The 17,982-nt window shown below is 40.6% G+C and overlaps 1 protein-coding gene across 2 annotated transcripts; it reads right to left on the reverse strand.

Moving 5' to 3' along the window:
- Positions 1 to 491: 491 nt before the first annotated feature.
- GTF3C2 (general transcription factor IIIC subunit 2) lies at positions 492 to 17,982 on the reverse strand (the record flags this gene model as incomplete). 2 transcript variants are annotated; one of them, XM_081312667.1, is made up of 20 exons in its annotated part: positions 17,927 to 17,982; positions 16,299 to 16,382; positions 14,207 to 14,606; positions 13,171 to 13,546; positions 12,383 to 12,662; positions 12,099 to 12,190; positions 10,365 to 10,442; positions 9,783 to 9,884; positions 9,195 to 9,422; positions 8,610 to 8,721; positions 7,831 to 7,948; positions 5,260 to 5,291; positions 4,724 to 4,853; positions 4,480 to 4,624; positions 4,027 to 4,188; positions 2,530 to 2,617; positions 2,298 to 2,426; positions 1,447 to 1,593; positions 910 to 1,014; positions 492 to 707 (listed from the first exon to the last, which is right to left on the reverse strand). In XM_081312667.1, the coding sequence occupies exons 3-20, from the start codon at positions 14,550 to 14,552 to the stop codon at positions 492 to 494; spliced, it is 2,886 nt and encodes a 961-aa protein (XP_081168793.1). In that variant the 5' UTR covers positions 14,553 to 14,606; positions 16,299 to 16,382; positions 17,927 to 17,982. The 2 variants fall into 2 exon arrangements, with proteins under 2 accessions (XP_081168793.1, XP_081168794.1); XM_081312668.1 differs by lacking the exon at positions 16,299 to 16,382 and having other exon boundaries at positions 14,207 to 14,610; positions 17,927 to 17,977.

Consider the following 17,982-nt stretch of genomic DNA (forward strand, 5'->3'; position numbering starts at 1 on the left):
GGGGCAAGAAAGTCTTGTTGATGCTTTAATCAGAGCAGATCTAGGTTTCAGGAGAATCTCCAGATCTATCCAAGGATACGGGGGCACTCACTATTCCACCAGACTAGCTGCGAGAGGGAGATCAAATCCCTCCTTTCTGAGCTTTGTGCCATGCAGGAGAATCTCAGCAGAGAGCTCAAAGAACGAAGTATCCTGACATGGCAGAGATACAGCAGAATGGACTATTCTGTCATCATGGCCTCTTCTCCCACAACCGGAGCTGACTTCTGGTGCTGCTAGAAGCTCCGGTACATTTCACTCATCACAATCTGGCCAAACCCTGGCTATGTCATTCTTTTCAGTTTATCTGTTTCAATACGGCCAACATCCTCTTGTATTTCATGCTTGGTTGTGTTCAGTATATTCTGATAATTCCAAGATTCTCACAAAAAGGCCTTCAGTTTGTCAGTCATGTATCTTGACGCCCCAAATTGACTTGCCCTGGGTGATATTCAGCTGACAGCACTGTGCACCCCAGATGAGATGGCTGTGGGGCAGTCAATCTGTCTCTCTGAATCAAACATGGAACTGAAATGGGCCTGACACTCAAGGAGAAGCTTGTGGCTGCGGGGGAAAACCAATGCCCGAACACAGTGAAGTCGCACAAGGCCAGACTGACCGCCAGACGCTACCCAACTGTGGCTGTCAAGGTTTGGGCTGAAGCGCACCTGCCAAGAGAAGAAAGAGAAGGCTGAAGAAGACATTAACCAGTAACCCACCCACCTCCATCCAGATATATCGCTCTTCCTCACAAATCCATGAAACTTCAGAGGATGGGGGAGCCACAATTCGACACAAGAGATGCTGTGAAGTAACATTTTTTCCCTTCCTTCTAGAGTTGTACAGTCTTTTCCCCTTTTTCTGGTTTACCTTATGTACAGTCTCTAGTTGCATGCGGCCCAGGACGGCTCCTTCTTTTACTTCTTTTGGCGTGTGTTTCAGGGGCTTTTGCCTGAAGAGGCTCTTGAAAGATGTCTAGAGAGGACAGAGAAAAGAAGTAAAAGCAGGCCTGAGTAGATCAAGAAAACAAAGTGCTTTATTCATTAAGGCCTTTTGATTCCAGTTGTCAACTAGTGATTTATTGGCTTGGGGTGGAGCCTTATCGGTCTGAAACACACCGCAGAATGGGTGGGCCCGACAGAAGCAGTGCTACATAGAAATCAGAAGTGGGGACCCTGCATCTTGGAGTTAGCACATGGAGGAGAGTAGAATAATTATAAGCACAGTTTCTGCTGCCTCTGTTAGCGTTCAATATATTCAGTGCCAGATCCACATCAATAGTTATCTCTGGTCAGATAGATAAAGGGTCCTGCCTGGAATATTTATGAAGCTGAAATGGGCCCCTCTATTCCCATGTTGTAATTGCTATTCTCTTTGAACCAGAATTCTGCTTTTCCAAGCCCTCACCAAATCAGTATCTTGGAAGAGAATGAAATTCTGGGCCACTGATTCACTGCATGTTTTGCCCGCTGCCTGTGGCTTCTCACAGGCTGTTGCCTCTGTTGCAATCTTGTCAAGTGAGCCATTTGGCTGTAAGACTGCTTTGCAGATGAGCTGAAGACACAAAGAGAAATAGGTGTTAAGGATAAGAAGGCAATGGCCTCAGAGACGAGAAATGTTGTGTTCCAGTCCATGGTTTATCACAGAGGACAAGTGCCATGATAATTAAGAAGCAGCAATACAACGTGTAAACCTAGATATTGAGCAGCTGAAGGAATCGATCTTACCCAAACTTTCGGAGACCATAAAATCTCTTTGCTACCATGACTGAAGTTCTCAAGATTGTCATTAAATCTATTCCAGGGAAGGTTTTTGGGGGGCTCATTCATATGCATTCATTTACCTACAATTTTGTTTTCTCCAGGCTCAAAGGCCATGTAAATCTTATATTTGTGGTTAGGAGCACAGAACTGAACTTCTTCATATCCCCAAATTATGTGCCCTTAATTTTCTCAGGAAACTAAATACCCACACTATTAATATCAACCAAAACATTTCTGTTTTCCTTTTTCCTTTTCAAAATTAATAATGGAACGTGCTTCCACCCAAACAATGTGCATTTCCTGGAAGAAATTCCTCACTCTGCACAACTGGCTACAGTTAATGTGTCAACAAGCGTCCCTTTCCTCCATTCAGATCCAACCTGGATCTAGAGAATTGACAGAGGGGTCCATTCTTGTTTTCTACCCTATTTGGTTGGAGATGAAGCTTGTGGGCCTGCCCTAGTCTTCCCATTACTCAGGGGCAGCAAAACCTACAAATCGACGGTCTGATGGCCGCTTGATGTTTTGTAGGTTGACGGAGAGATCAGGCATTACTGCAGCCACCAATTCCCCTGTGACATCACCAGCAGCCACTGTGTTCAGCCAATCAGATCCAGATATACTCTGCAAAAGGGATAGAATCATGAGCCTCATTTCCACCTTTCAATGACCCTGGGATAGGTCATACCCTATCCCCTCCCTCTTTACTTGGGGATGCATAACTTACCCATACGGTGCCTTTGCGAGGGACCACAAAATAGGCTCGAAAGTCACGATAGCCAGCATCCAAATAGTGGATCCCACCTACTCCATACCTGCAATATAGAGATGTAGGAAAATGCATGACACCTGGATATAATTTCCAAGTTAATATAGCACAAACTGACACTTGCAATAATGAGCAGCAACAAAGTTGGCATAGACAGTCATACAACACGTTAGGGAACAATAGTACTATTTGATCTGCAATCTACGATTCTTAAATGAGAAATATGATTGTCAAAGTGGAAAAACTCTGTCCAGATCTCTGGATTTGCTGCTTCCTCTAGTGTTACTTAAACTTTTCTTCTAATAAGAAACAAATCCTGGTCAGTTGAGAGATCTGAATGTCTGGAATCTCAATTTCAAATACTTAAATCTGAACACCCATCACAGTCTCATACTTAAACCTGCTCAGAGTCTTTCCTGTCACAATTAATGAATGTATGATGTGTAATTCAACTTAGACCTTGAAGTTTAAGATGTTCCCCAAAATAGATTAAAGGACCACGTGAATTGCTACTGTGATATGTAAATCTATTCTGCATTATTTAGCAAATGGCCCAAAGTCCTCGTGGTTTCAAAGTAATGAGCCCAAATCCAGTTGGGCATATGTAAAAATATCAAAGAGTTACAAGCTAGAACATGACATTAGAGAAGTGGATGTTTAGTTGGAGAACATTTCAAGTTGCCTTTTCTGTTGAAATCACATTTTGTGAGAACAGAGCAGCTATTTACCACATCAGAGAAGAAAATCTGAAAGTCAGTAAGTTGTCATATTTTCTAAGAATGTGCCACATTCTACAGTAAACGTGCTAAACATCTACAGGTACCAAGAAATCAAGGCCAATGTCATAAAAATCAGTTCCAAAATGAAGCATTTAATTTTCTTCTAAGTGAAATATAAATAGAGTGGGATTTTATTATTCAAACAGTCAGAGGAAAAGAACTGCAAGAAGTTAGGATGAGAAAGACTCAGGGATCTAGTCTAGAGAAAGCCAGGATTGAAAGGACAGGTCATCTGGAGAATCCAGCAATGACTGATCTTTTGGTAATCAGTATGCCAAAGACAGTATGCCATCAGGGTGACATTTCAGGTTGCTCTGCAAATGGATCAAAGGGTAATTTAGAACTGAAAAATGGAATGAATTAAACAAGCCATGTCTTTTCATTGAATCCTGATTTGATTTAAAGTAATAAGAGAAGTGAGACAATTGAGTTAATGCAGATTTTTTAAAAAATGTCCGCGTATCTTTTTAAAGACTTCAGGAACTGATTGTTAATTATATTTACTCTTCCTTTACTTTTCCTCCATCCTCAAGGAATCCAAACTGTGTTAAGTCCAACTTTCTGATACTCTGCAGAAGCAAACTCACATCGGCTTTGGTAACAAGGCAAATTGGAACTGGAATATTTGAACAGTTAGTCCATTATTTTAAGAATAACAGGGTATACACACACTCACGAGGCATAGCAGCTATCTTGTGCAACTGTGATCCCACTGTAGGGTAGCAGCCAGGCAATCTCTGTGCTCAAGTAACGCTTGATACTGTTGATAGGTTCATGCAGTCGGCGCAAGTCCCAAAATTTGATTTTACGGTCATTGCCTGTAGTCACCATGAAATTGCTAGGAATAAAAAAGGCAGGCCAGAACTCACTGGCAGAACACATCTGACAGAAGTCCCAGATCCCAGAAATATCAGTCAAACTACCCCAAGTAAGAGAAGCAAATGACTTGGCCCAAGACTGTAACCTAAAGACAAACAGCCTGAACAATGGGATAGTTGTCTGGTCCAGTCTGCGTACCATAAATGTTGTGGGGAAGGGAGAAGGAAAAAAGCCTGGCCAGGATGGTCAGAAAGGAGCCAGAAACAGAGACTAGTTCTCATCAGTCAGTGGTATTTCACATCCTTCCCACCTGTTTGCTTTGCACCACTGGATGTTGCTCACAGCATGGTCATGGGCCAGGAAGCAACGGAACGGATACAGTTTGAGGGAGCCATCAGGCTGGCATACTCTTTGTAACAGAGACTTGGTGAGCAGATTCCAGAGAGCCACTGTACCTGAGGAGATGGAATTACAGGCATTGTGCTAGATTTGTGAACCAATATAATTCTACCTAAACCTCCCTAGGTTTATTCCATTCCATTCTTTCCTCTTACCATCATAGAAACCTGCAGCCAAATGCTCATGAGGCTTGGTTGGCATCCATGCTAAGCTGAAACACTGCCCACACTCGGAGGAATTCCCAACCTGAATGGAGCCTACCTGCAAAGTGGCTACATACTGGACCTGTAGAGAAGGAGATAAGGCTAATATAAGGAAAAGACAATAATGGAAGCACCCAAGCCATGGTAAATCACTTCCTCTAAATGCATAAGGTTCCCTAACTAATTTCAGGCATCTCATTTTCAATGTTACAAGTAATGGGGGAAAAAAGCCAAGCCTATTGGGTTTATCTGAGACCTTAGAGAACGACTATCAATCAGAATAATTAAAGTTGCTAGATATCAAAGAGTAGAAAGTGGGCTACAGCAGTATGTCACATGAACTTCTTGGGTGGGACGGGGGAATGAAAATGAGCTATTTTCAGAACATCTTTTTCTGACAAGTGGGAATCTGAAAGATCCATTTTGAAACTCTATGTAAACTCTGCTTTTAAATGAATTTTTCCCCCCAAGAAAATAATAGAAGATACCTTGCAGATGACATGCCGAGGGGAAGGTCCACCTAGAAGAGAAGACAATCAAATAGTAGCAGAAATACCTATACCTTATTTTGCATTTTCTCTTTGAATGTAATTGGACAAGGGGAGAGATCCAGGGGAAAGGTGGGGGAGAAGGGAAAAGTTAACCAGATGCTTTGGGCACAAAAAGAGAGATCCGCTTTGCTACACTGTAACCATTTGGCTTTAGTAAAGTGTACTTTCACTAGCAAATGGAGTCTTTCTTTCCTAACTGACTTAAGTTGGGACAGCTGATAAGTGTTACTCACACCTCAACTTACAAAAATCTTACACACAGGTGTGGAATCATTATTCCTCCTAAATTCTGACTTGCAAAGTTAACAGTGTAATAGTTCCTTAAATAAAAAGCTACCAAGGCATCAATGTAAATTAACAAGATCTCTCGATTAAGCTAATCCAAGAGTAGACAAGACTGTTTGTAAGAGAGTTTCCACAGAAAAAGCTTGGTTCCAAATAATCAATCATTCCTGGGCTTTAGCAAAACTGTTTAGCATAGAAAGATGCTGTGATTGAAGGATGCTTTGATTGAAGGTGGGGCTTGCAAGGCCATTTTTTTTGAATCTGTGGGTTGTTCACTGACATAGTTTTGATATTTATTAAGAATATTTAGGTTCATCTTGTTTTTTTAAATTAAAAGATATACTAGTTTTGTATATCTGTACGCTACCTGACAATATTTTTCAATGAGGATAATTTGCTTAGAATACAGTAAAAGTAATGAGGCTGCTACTAAAATGTTTTGGAGGACCATGGTGCAGAATGCCACAATTTTATTACTGAATGGAACACAACAAATCATGTTACACCTATTATCTGATAACTGTTCCTATTGTCTATTTGACTTCAAGCCTACTTCAAAATACTACTGGCTTATAAGACTCTTGGACTCAGAATTTTGATAAAACACTGTAGTAATGCATAGATTTTGAGGGGGGGGGAATGCCCATAGCATAGTTGATAGACAGCATCTGAGGGGGCTGTACCTAAGCAAGAGCTTTGTGTTATGGTGTCCTCACTATAAGACAAACATCTTCCAGAGTTCAAATAAAGGCTAAGGTTTGTTTCAATGTGTTTTGCACATGTAGAGTTGTATAGATTTTTTTAAATCACTGCTGTTCTGAATCTCTAGTTTAATTCTGTAAAATCAGTTTTGTTTTTAATGAATAGTAAACAAATAAATTAAAAGGGACGCGGTGGCTCAGTGGGTTAGGACGCTGAGCTTGTCGATCAGAAGGTCGGCAGTTTGGCGGGTCGAATCCCGAGTGCCGCGTAGCAGAGTGAGCGCCTGTTACTCGTCTCAGCTTCTGCCAACCTAGCAGTTCGAAAGCACGTAAAAATGCAAGTAGAAAAATAGGGACCACTACGGTGGGAAGGTAACAGCGTTCCGTGCGCCTTTGGCGTCTAATCATGCTGGCCACATGACCACGGAGACATCCTCGGACAAGCGCTGGCTCTTCGGCTTTGAAACGGAGATGTGCACCGGCCCCTAGAGTTGGAAACGACTAGCACGCATGTGCGGAGGAACCTTTACCTTTACCTTAAACAAATAAAATTAATAACGTATTACTACTAAGTAATATATGAGTATGTCAGTCAGTTGTTCATCTTTAGAATGGTTTTTACTGATCACAGGCACAAATGGAAAAATAGAAGGTTAGTGCAACACAATGACTGTGTTTCTTTCAACATAATTTGATACCAAGGAATGGAAGAAAAGGAATAGAGTCTAAACTCTCGACTCTCTTGGGACTAATTCTCCACTATCATCTTTAAAAAGGTCAGTCCTACATGATCATCAATCATTCTTGCAGACAGATGTAATTACAAGCATCATTAACTGATATGGCTGACTAAGCGCACAGCTTGCACACCCTGCACCAGGCCCCAAAATGCACGTATCTGGATGTGGAATAGCCTTTGTTGCCCATATAGCTCCCTGCACTGCATGTGAGAACAAAAATGACCATACATCTCAACAACAAAAGCTAAATTAGGACTTTTTTCAACAGAGCTGTAAAGATTCTTTCAACAAAAAGTCCTGATTTGTAGAAAGAACAAGGTCATAATTAGGAGCCCACAACTCTGATTTAGTGTCTCGAGACAATGGGAAATGGGAAAGATGTATTTGTTATTATCAGACAGTGCTGAACTTCAAATAAAAATGCTGCAAATCTCCTCATGATCATTTGAGGAAAAGCATTTAGCTTTTCTTAAAATGGTTTTAGCTCTGTATTTCCCTGGACTAAATTTGAAAGAGTTCTCTGGGCAAAGAGTGCTAGTAATATGAAAATAAGACTTTATGGGTAGCACATAGATTATCATCTCTCTCACAACTGATGGTAGGACAAAGCCTCTCGTAATAATCGATGCTAACTCTTCTTCCCACCATCTAACTTGGACAGAACTCACGGCCTTCCTAAGTTACGCCTCCCTTTCCTGTCTAGGTGAGACATCCTGAACAGACAACATACAACAATGCAGGTACCTGTCTGTCTTCTTCCCATTTTCTACAGCTATTCCTACCTGTTACCTGTGTTCTTCGGTAGGCATTCAAGTTTTTCACATGGGGAAGGCTGTACAGCAACACTTTGCCACTAGAAAAGGCTACAGCCAGTAGTCCCAGCCGACTCATATGAGGGAGCTACATGGGATATAAACAAAAGTGAAAAGTAAGTATACTTCATGTCCCATTTGGAAAGCTCCCATTTCCAGCAGCCACAAATATGGAAGAAGGACTGAACTGAAAAGAGTCACTTAAATGCAAGCTTCCACTTTAAAGCACCTGTGACAGACTCAAGTACAGTCTCTGCTTGAATACACCCAGCAAAAAGGGTTTCAATGATTCCCTCGGTAATAGGTTCTACCATTAGGATGTTTCATGTAACATTCAACAAAAGGTTCTCTTCGTATAACATAAGACTACTTGTATCCACACTTGGAAAATGGAGAACATGTCATACCCTTCTTCTGAATGACATTCCTTCCAATACTTGGGCAAAGGATATGGTCTGTGTCAAATTTCACTGTAACTTTCAGCCTGAATGTTTACTTTATCAAGATCTTTTTGAACTTTGCTTCTGTTTTCTCTGAAATTACTGTTAACATCTACTGTATCACACCCTGTTTTGTATCATCTGGGAATCTGACAACGAATGTGACAGAAAGAGAATGCTTAATAAAAATGTTGAAGAATCTTGGGCTCAGGATCAAAACCTCTCATATGATATCCTAGCCCTACATAAACAGCGAGTATCTAAAATCCAAACGTTTGGCCTAGACAACCTATTGGCCCCAGTTCTCACCTTGCGCTGAGTGACAGGGGGTTCCCAAGCTCCACTGGGACAAAATTTCATGTCCCAAATACAACCATGATCAGTGGCAATTGCATATGCAAGTGCTGGCTTGATAACAGACCTGGAAAAAGAATGCAGGGAAAAAAAATACAAAGCCTTTGGGTCATGCCATTCCCCCAGATCATAGTACATGCACAATTCTTTTGCATATTTCCCAGTGCAAAGATACAGGAGCTTTTGAAGATTAGGCTGAAAGGATAATTGAACGGAGATTCTTCTGCACCTTGGCTACTCCTGGCTTATTATATCTGTCTTACTCCTTCTTGTACTATCTCACAAAGCAAATATGAGAGGAAGAAAATTGGCTCTGTGGCAAACAATGTATCTAATACAGCTGTTCTCTGCCATAAAACCCTAGTTCAGGAAACTCCCTAATGAAGTGCCCCAATTTGAATTGCTAGTGACGTTGTAATCTGAGTTAATTCAGCCACAATTCCTATTGCACGACTTGCCCCTCAGCTACTATGCAGGATGCAAGACTTTCATAGGAATGAAACAAAGAACATTTTTACAACAGACACAAAGTCTGCCTACCCTTTGTCTTCCTGGATTGGTCCAAGCTCCCAGAGCTGAAGTAGAGCTGGTCCTGTATGGATCTGTGACAAAGAATGCTGAACATTCATGCTGGGATTGCAATAGAGAGCCACATACTGGGATGCCTTAGAGCCTTCGGGGGTTGGGCACCACTCCAAAGCCCAGACAGGACCCCCAACAAAGAAAGTCATGTCTAAGCGGTCTTCATGAGGTTGTAAGGCATTAAACCTACCAGATAGGACAAGAAAGGAACCATTGCATAATAGCTGACCTTGCATGCAGCATCTAAACATTTAAAAGATTACCAGATAGTTTGGAAGAAGAAAAAAAAGACTTAATTGTGACTTAGACCACATAGAGATTATAACATTCTTCAGCCAGATGGAACAAGACTTTTTATAATTGATGTAAAGTAAGCATGGAAAATCTCAGGTTCTCAGGTCCCCCGTCCATCTCATGGGGCTTCAAAATAAAGTTCCTCCCCCTTAATTGACCCCTATCAGTCATTTCACCAGAGATTCCCTAAATGTAGTGTTTCCCATTAACTTTCCCTCATGGACAAACTAAACGAGTCGGACAAGCACACACCTGTTAATTCGGTAGAAGACATTGCTGTTTTCTTGCAAACCTTCTCTCTTGATAGAGAAGAGTGGGGACTTGGTCTCAGCAGGAAGGAATTTATCTGCTTCACTTTGGAAGACAGAAGAGAACAGAATGGAAGTTCACCTGATGTTCACTTTGTTACAGGAAATCACCAGCATTTAAATGCATGAAAACGGACTAGGGTGCAAAGATTTCTTCTGTGCAGGGGGATACACAACTTTCTGGTGGTAGTATTCTTCATCTTGCCATGCTATCTTACATACCATGCTGCACTGATATAGAAAAAATAACCACCAATAACCTCTTTCTTAAAAGCTTAAGGAATTACCAGGATACAGAATAAAATGGAAATGTAGATGACGGGAAAGTCAAACCAAACTTTCCAGAAGACAAGTGAAAAAATGTTTCTGTAATATACCTAAGAATCTAAATGGACATAGGAATGAAATCACCAGGAGTTGAGTCAACTTAAAGGAGACCTTATCGTTTATAGGCACATGCGCTCTTTAATTATCTATCTGGTTCTAGGTATGTCCCGTTTTTGTCTTTTGTCAGAAGGCCATTCACCTCTCTGAGAGAAAAATCCACTTCTGGGCAGAAGGAATCCACTCTGGAAACTCCCAGTGAGAATGGTGTTGCTCACGTCTAAGGGACAAAGGAAGTACAACTGCAGTCATAGAAATGCAATTCATATAACAGGAATCAGTGTAACAATAGAACAGTGCAACAAGCAAGTTGTCTGTGGTTCGATGCAATACTATAGTGCAGTGATGGCAAACCTTTTAGAGCCCGAGTGCCCAAACTGCAACCCAAAACCCACTTATGTATCGTCGGGTGCCGGGTGGGTGTGGCCCATTGGCTGGATGTGGCCAATTGGGTGGGCGTGGCCCATTGGTTGGACGTGGCTGTGGTGGTAACAGCAGACTGGGTGAGACTCAAAAGTTCAATCAATCAATTCCAACTTTGCGAGATCTTTTTTTTTTCCGCGAGAAATTGAAATTGATTGATTCATTGAACTTTTTTTTTTTTTGCACACAGCAGCGGAGGCCTAAAGCGAAAAGGTTTTATAAAACCCAGCTAAAGACCTAGGACTGGGACGACGGCGCGTCTGTCCACAGAGAGGGCTCTGCGTGCCACCTGTGGCACGCGTGCCTTAGGTTCGCCAACATGGCTATAGTGGGCACAGCAAAATGAGAAAGTACACTCAATAAAGTCTTTCGAACTTTCATCAATCTGAATGCTCAAAAATAGAAGTACTCTGGAAGATATTGGAACAAACAACTTAGTGCTGGGACTTTCTTTTGATTTTCTCAAATTAGTCAAACAAGATATAAACCTTGAATTAAAAGGGTAAAGAACTCTGTTGTTGTTGTTTTTGCTAAGCTTCAGTGAAGAAAGGATTTGGCAATTGTCATCTCCAAGACGTTTTCCCCTTTCCAAGCTTATTTTGCCATAGCTACATGAATGCAACTCTGCATCATTCATTTGGCATCGTCTAATCTTTGCCCAACAATCTAGGAAAATGCCAAGAAGTTGCATCCTTCCCTGAAGGAGCACAGATCTCAAAAAACATAGTCCCTCCCAGCTATTTGAACCTTTCTTAAACAAAGCCAATATAGCCAAAACTAGTATTTCTCTCTCTTGCGCACATACACTTTGTTATAAAAATCACGACTCTTGCAAATCAGGAACTGAATTGTCCTATCTCTCCTTCTGAGATTTTTAAAACATGTTGTCAAAATTAAAAGCAATTAGCTTGGGGTCTTTTTTGTGTTTTTGGATCTCTCTTCAAGATCCTTTATCATCTTCATATCCATCAAAATAAAAGACACACTTCAGACCCTTTGTTCAATTTTTATCATAGGCTAAATTCAACTTCAAAGAGATTTTTAAACCACTATCACTTGCGGTCAAATTTGGCTCAACAGTTCTATTTCCTCAAAGAAGTAGCACCTCTTTATTCACTTAGGCAAAATATTTTTTTTCATGAACTAAGGTAGTTCTGCTTTTAGTCATAAGAAGCCGGTCAGGTTTGAACATCCAGAGGCCTCATTATCACTGCCCAATCCAGACTCATTTAGACTTAAAACTACAAAGTCTGATGATTGCTGGAGAGCCCATTCTTTAAAACAGTGACAGTAAGAATCAAAAACAGTATCACGTCCTTCAGCCAGCCATAACTAGTTGAAGCACTGAACTTTTAGGGAAACAAAACAATGCAGCAGAAACCTGCCTTTCCTCCCTCCAACCACATTCCTGTTCCTCAATTCTCCCAATCACTGAGGGAAGTCTAATACTCACAAGCGGTGAGTGACGGAGAGAGACTTCCATATAGGGTATATCATGGAATGCAAGCCATTGGAACCAAATTCTCGGCGCTGAACTTTGGACCTCTATGGGAAAAAAGGAGGTTAAGAACAGAGGCCCCAAAGCCCATCCTCCCAAATTCTGGCAACATGAATGTCAGCCAACTGATTCCAAAAGACCAGGGCTTGTTCTTCAGGTGGTGTTCCCTTTAACATACCACCAGGTGAAGTATTCAATCCCCCCAGAAATATAACAAAGCCATCTCAGGAATGAGTTACCGCTGGTTTGCATGAGCTGGACTCCCTCTCACACTTCAAAGCATCGTTCATCACTAGGTCATAATGGTCTTCCTCCTCCTCCTCCTGCAGAAGACTTTCTTCTGAGGGAACAAAGTCTACATCTTCTTCATTTTCCAACTTCTGTTCTTTTGGCTTGCGGCCTCGTCGCTTCCTACTGGGCTCCTCAGATCCAGGGGTATCATTTGAGGTTTCATTGCAAGGAGGAGCCTGGTATGCAGATGTCAATTCTTCAGCCAGTTCCTGTAGATACAGAAGGGCTCTTGGAAAAAGGAAGGGAGGAGAACATAAGTTCATAAACTGAGCTGTGGTTAAGAATCAGCTCCATTCTAATGCTTTAAGGACAGAAGCAGATAGAACCTTCGTTTCCAAATCTCTAAAAGAATAGTGGTGGGTAGGTCAGAATCATAGGTATCAAGCTTCTTGGCATAACCAATTCACCTATTCTACACCTCTACAAGTACCCAAAAGAAGAAACATTCTTCACTGACTGTTGACAAGTTTATTGCTGAGTTTGGCAATGACCATCAAATAGAGGTGATGGGGTTTAGAATGCTAATTCATTGTTCTCTCTATGCTTTATACATTTGAATCAATAATTATGATTATTATACTAATTATATTTAGTATAATTTATTATAACTAATCATGTATTTCAGCAGGTTTTTTTTAAAAAAGAAAAGCAAGCTAGTTATTTCTACCTATAATAATTGTATCACACGTAAGCTGTACCCAGCAGAATTCAGCGACAGATTCCTTCTTTCACTTACGCTTTAGCTGCACGGCGCTTTGGGCGTCCACCAGACATGGTCTCAAGGGAATCAAGGTTCTCGTTGCTAGATAGAGATTTCTGGCAAAGGGACTCGGGTGACTGATTGTCCAGTCCTTGAGCTAGCCTCAGTAACAGCAGCTCTTCTTTGGACTTGCGCCCTCGCTTTTTTGGCACTTTAACGGGAAGAGAGGAGCCATTCTCAGATGGCCCAGGGCCTTCGCTTGGTCCCTTGTGATCTTTGGGAATGGAATATTTGCGGACAGAGACTTTCTTTCGGGGTTTCCGCCCACGGGAATGCTTCTTTATGGATGGGATAGTGGAGGGAACCTCTTTTGACACGGTGGAAACTGGAGCTGGGGAAGGAAATGGTTCATCTGCTTGGAAAGAAAGAAAAATGTATTGTTGTGGATGTTGTTTTATGTTGATGACACAATGGGCCAGCTTGAAACAGAACTTAATTGCTATCATCTTCTATTTCCTATGCAGGAAGATTCACTGCAAAGTCCTGCAACTGCTTCCAGATCATCCTGCACCCCAATAAGCTCGACTATATTCTATACATCAAATTTTTGCCCCTGCAGTCTCCAGATCACCTTAAGAATCTGGTGAGCTCAGTTCCACAGACCCTTTCTTTCATTCTAACTGGCCAAAACCCTCTTGGAAACTGCAGACATCCAGTCAGAACAGCTTTCTCGATTCTCTGCAGACTAGATTTCTCTTAAAATTTCCTCTAGCTCTGAGGAATGTACACCACTGAAGAATGAAATGTGGCACAATCATTTCCATTCAGTGAAATGGAAATCAAGGCTGTAACGTCCTCAAAAGTCATTGGCTGGTGCTATGGCTTCCCCATTGCCATCAACCCTTACTTTTAGATCTAATAAGGTTCCCAATAACAAGAAGAGATTTCTTTACTGATGCAAAAAGAAAACAGAAAGGGGGAAAAATGAGTTGCTTTATTTTGCATTTCTCTAAGATCAAGTCATATTATACTTGCCAAGACAATGCAGCCAAAAATGTGTCTGAAAACATACCAAGAGTTTCCACATGACCCATCTCTCCTTCTTGTCCCTTCAGCTGCTTAGGAAACAGTTCTCCTTCTACATCTTCCAGATGTCTTTTCTTGTAGCAAGAGCTTTGCTGTTCTGGCCACTTTTCTTGAATACAGGTTTCCACGACAGGGGCAACTGCTGGTTCTGTGTTGCTTAAACCTGTATCTGCTGAAGTCAACCCTTCCAGTACTGTATTATTCTGCCCATCCCAGTGAGGTTTTCTCAAGCAAGATGCTGTGCACAGAGTCTGACTGATACTTCCATCCCGTTGGTCTATGGCTTCCTTCACTATTCCCATGGCACAGCTTGGTGTGAGACAAGGTTCCATGAAGACACCACAGCTCCTCAGACAGGTGCCACTCTTTTCATCTTGCACATCACTCTGCCTGCAAAAATAAGATGAGAAAAGGGAAATCCTTGTTACTCATGTGAACATAAAAACTGCAGTACCGTCAAAACCAGTATCAAAAATAGCTAAAACAGAATCTCATCTGAAACTTAATAAACATCTCAAATGGAAGAACATCATAAGGCAAAATAATATACAAGTTGACCATGATTCAATTCATATAAAACAAACCCATATAAATAAATATATTTTGGACAGTTGGTGCAAGGACAAAAGAAATGGAAGTAGCCTGGCTTTCAAACTCTGTGAATAGAAATTGAGACAGCCACCCAGCAGAGGGAAATTGTGGTTCCAATAACAAATGAGTTTTATTATTTTAAAGTGCCATATAGTTATGGTGATGAGTTTACAAAGATTTATGTGTATTATACAATGTGTCAGTGTGGGGTTTCAAAAATATGATTAAATTCAGGATTATTAATCTGGCTAAAAGCAACATAGCATAGCACTGCATATTTTATAGCTATATAATTATTTGTACAATTATATACTTTTTAAAAACCCAAAGTCAACCACCATGGAATCATATTATTTAAAAACAGTAATATAATGAAAATCAAACACTTTTAAACCATTGATTTAAATGAGAGAAGCTCATGGTAATCAAAAGTAAATGAAAACAGTCCATTATTTGTTTTAAAACACAGAAAATCTCCATCAGTTACATTTTTTCTATAAGGACATAGATGAAGCTGTCACCAAAAAAGTTTACTGCAGCATTCAAGAATAAGCAACAAAACTTAATTGGGGTCAAATCTGAAAAATCTAAATCATTTTTTCTCTTCCAGATCCAGGCTGCTGTACAGCTTTAATATCTACAATTAAACAATAATTAACAGAAGTTGGGGGGGAATTAAAATATTTCATATTTTAGAGAAATGGAATAATAGAATAAACAAATGCCATGTTCTTCACCAAGAAACAGAATACAACTATAGAACAATTGGTTGCCAAGCATACTTGTGAAAAGTACTTTTAATTGTAGATGATTAAAAACTACCACTGAACCCACAATGTAGCATGGGAGACAAAAACATAACTTCTAACAATCAACAAAAATAAAATTACCAAATTCAGTATCTAATAGTTCTACAATACTCTCCATTAACAAAACTCCAAATTGAATATTTTGCCTTCTTATGGGTATTATACTTTAAAAACATTTAAACTAACTCAAATAGATTCAGAAAAGGGCAAAAAGAAAACTAGATCCTATAAAGAAAGTTTGAGGAATTAGATACTTTATTTATTTTATTAAACTTATATACTTTTAACCATGAAAAACAACTGAGGGAGTATAGTACCTCTTTTCTACAAATGTGGCATAGATGGTAAATATTTATTTTATATTCTCCCCAAAACCAGGCGGCATATTCTTGTTGAATATTGGGGGGAGTTCCTAGCCATAAAAGTAGGCTGACAGTAGGACTAATGACTAAAAGTGAGCTTTGCTTAGTTGGATCTGCTCAAGCATAAGCTGACTAGCTTTATCATAGGTGTTTTAATTTGCATTCTTATGCTAAGCAAGTGGCTGGAGTTATTTAATGGGTCCTTCCAAATCAATGAAAACCAGAGTGCTGGAAAAGACATGTAATGTACACTGTTATCAAATACAGGTATAGGGTGCCTGGATCATATTATGTTCATAATGAAAAACTGCACTACTTGCCAAATGCTTTTAGAGCAGGGGTGTCAAACTGGTGGCCCGCAGGCCAGATGTGTCATGCATGGGCCACACCCATCCTGGCTCTGCAAAGGTAAAAAACATCACAATGTGTCACGTGACGCAGTCAAGTTTAACACCCATGTTTTAGAGCAAATTTTAAATGTTGCTTTCTACAGCTTGAAAGAACTGTGAATCTATGTGCTTATTAAGAATAGTGGGAGAAGCATCTTAAATATATCCATGCTTTCAGGGGGTCTTTATCAGGTTTAAGGGACTTGGTCTTCTCTTGAATTACTTTTAAGTTAAAGCTATAGAATGCATCTCTGTAGGAATTGTATTTGCTGCCAGTTTCTGTTTTCAGGTAAACAACTAAGATTCTTCAGCAGTTTTTTTCCCAATGAATACTGCTAATTTTAATAATTTTGACCCATATATTGTTATAAATTGTTAACCACTTGAATAACATGGGTAAAAAAAGTGAGCTGGAATAAGTGTAATATTATGTTATCAGTGTTTGCATACTCCAGGACAATACAATCCAGTAATAATGAAATTTAAATATATTATTTAAAATATGTAACTCTCTTCGTAATTCAATTATAAACTGCATAAGCGAACTGCAATTGACCCAACTGATCAGCCATCCTGAGGGAAGCAGCTAACAGCTTCTACTTCTGGGAAGCAGAGGAGTGAAGTTGGGAAGAGCTGCTTTTCCACAGCAGGATCAGCTCTGTAGGCTAGTCTTCTTAGGAAATTACCCACTGATACCAATATGTGATTCAACATGACAGTGTATGTTTTTGATCAATTGGGTTTTTTTAATTTTATACATTTTAACACAGACTTATGGTGGATGTTTTAGCTATCTTTTATATCATATAGACATTCAAGAGTCATGTTTGACTTTAGTCAGACAGAAATGTATGAAACAAAATGACTTGCACAGCTTTTGTTAATAGTTTGGGGCTATTCTATTGCTGAGTGCCGCTAAAAATCCACGGTTTTGCCACTGAAAGAGGCTGCTGCTTTTCCCAAAAACACTTGATTTCTTTTAATTTGAAAATCTATTTATGTTAAGCCACGTGTAAATAGTACTCTAAAATTGCTGAACATTCGACAATTCTGCTAGCTTCGAAATCTCTGGCAATTTGCTAATAATCCCCGTGGTTCTAGCTTCTGCAATGCTTTAATGACTGTTTTATAAAAAATTTCAGTTACGACAATCTACAAGGCTTTAAAGTAAATAAAACGGAGGAAGACTGAGTTGCAATCTGCTTGTACAGAAAAAGCACTAACTGAAATCATCCAGGGGCGGAGAAGCAGCCCCTGCACAGCCGAAACTCGACCCAGATCTTTCCTCTACTACCCAACGGCGCTGGCGCGGAGGATATTTTTCTCCAGAGGCGGAAATGGAGGTTTCGCACTAGAGGCGGGGAGCGGGGTGGGGGCTTCAGGGAAGAGTGTCTTTTGGACTGTCTTTGTTCCCTTGTTTCACGCCCTTACGGTGGTGACAGCGGCCGCTACAACTCAACCAGGGACCGCATCGTGGACAGCCACCCCTCCCCGCAGTGACAAGCGAAAGGCTCCTCAAAGGTGGCCTGCCACACGCAGGCGGGCTCAGCCTCACCTTGTTCTTCCCGCATGGAAACCGGTGTCTGGCCAGAGCAGCAAAGATGGCGGACG

Source organism: Vipera berus (assembly GCF_964194415.1).
Source record: "Vipera berus genome assembly, chromosome: 1".
NCBI classification, from domain to species: Eukaryota; Metazoa; Chordata; class Lepidosauria; order Squamata; family Viperidae; genus Vipera; species Vipera berus.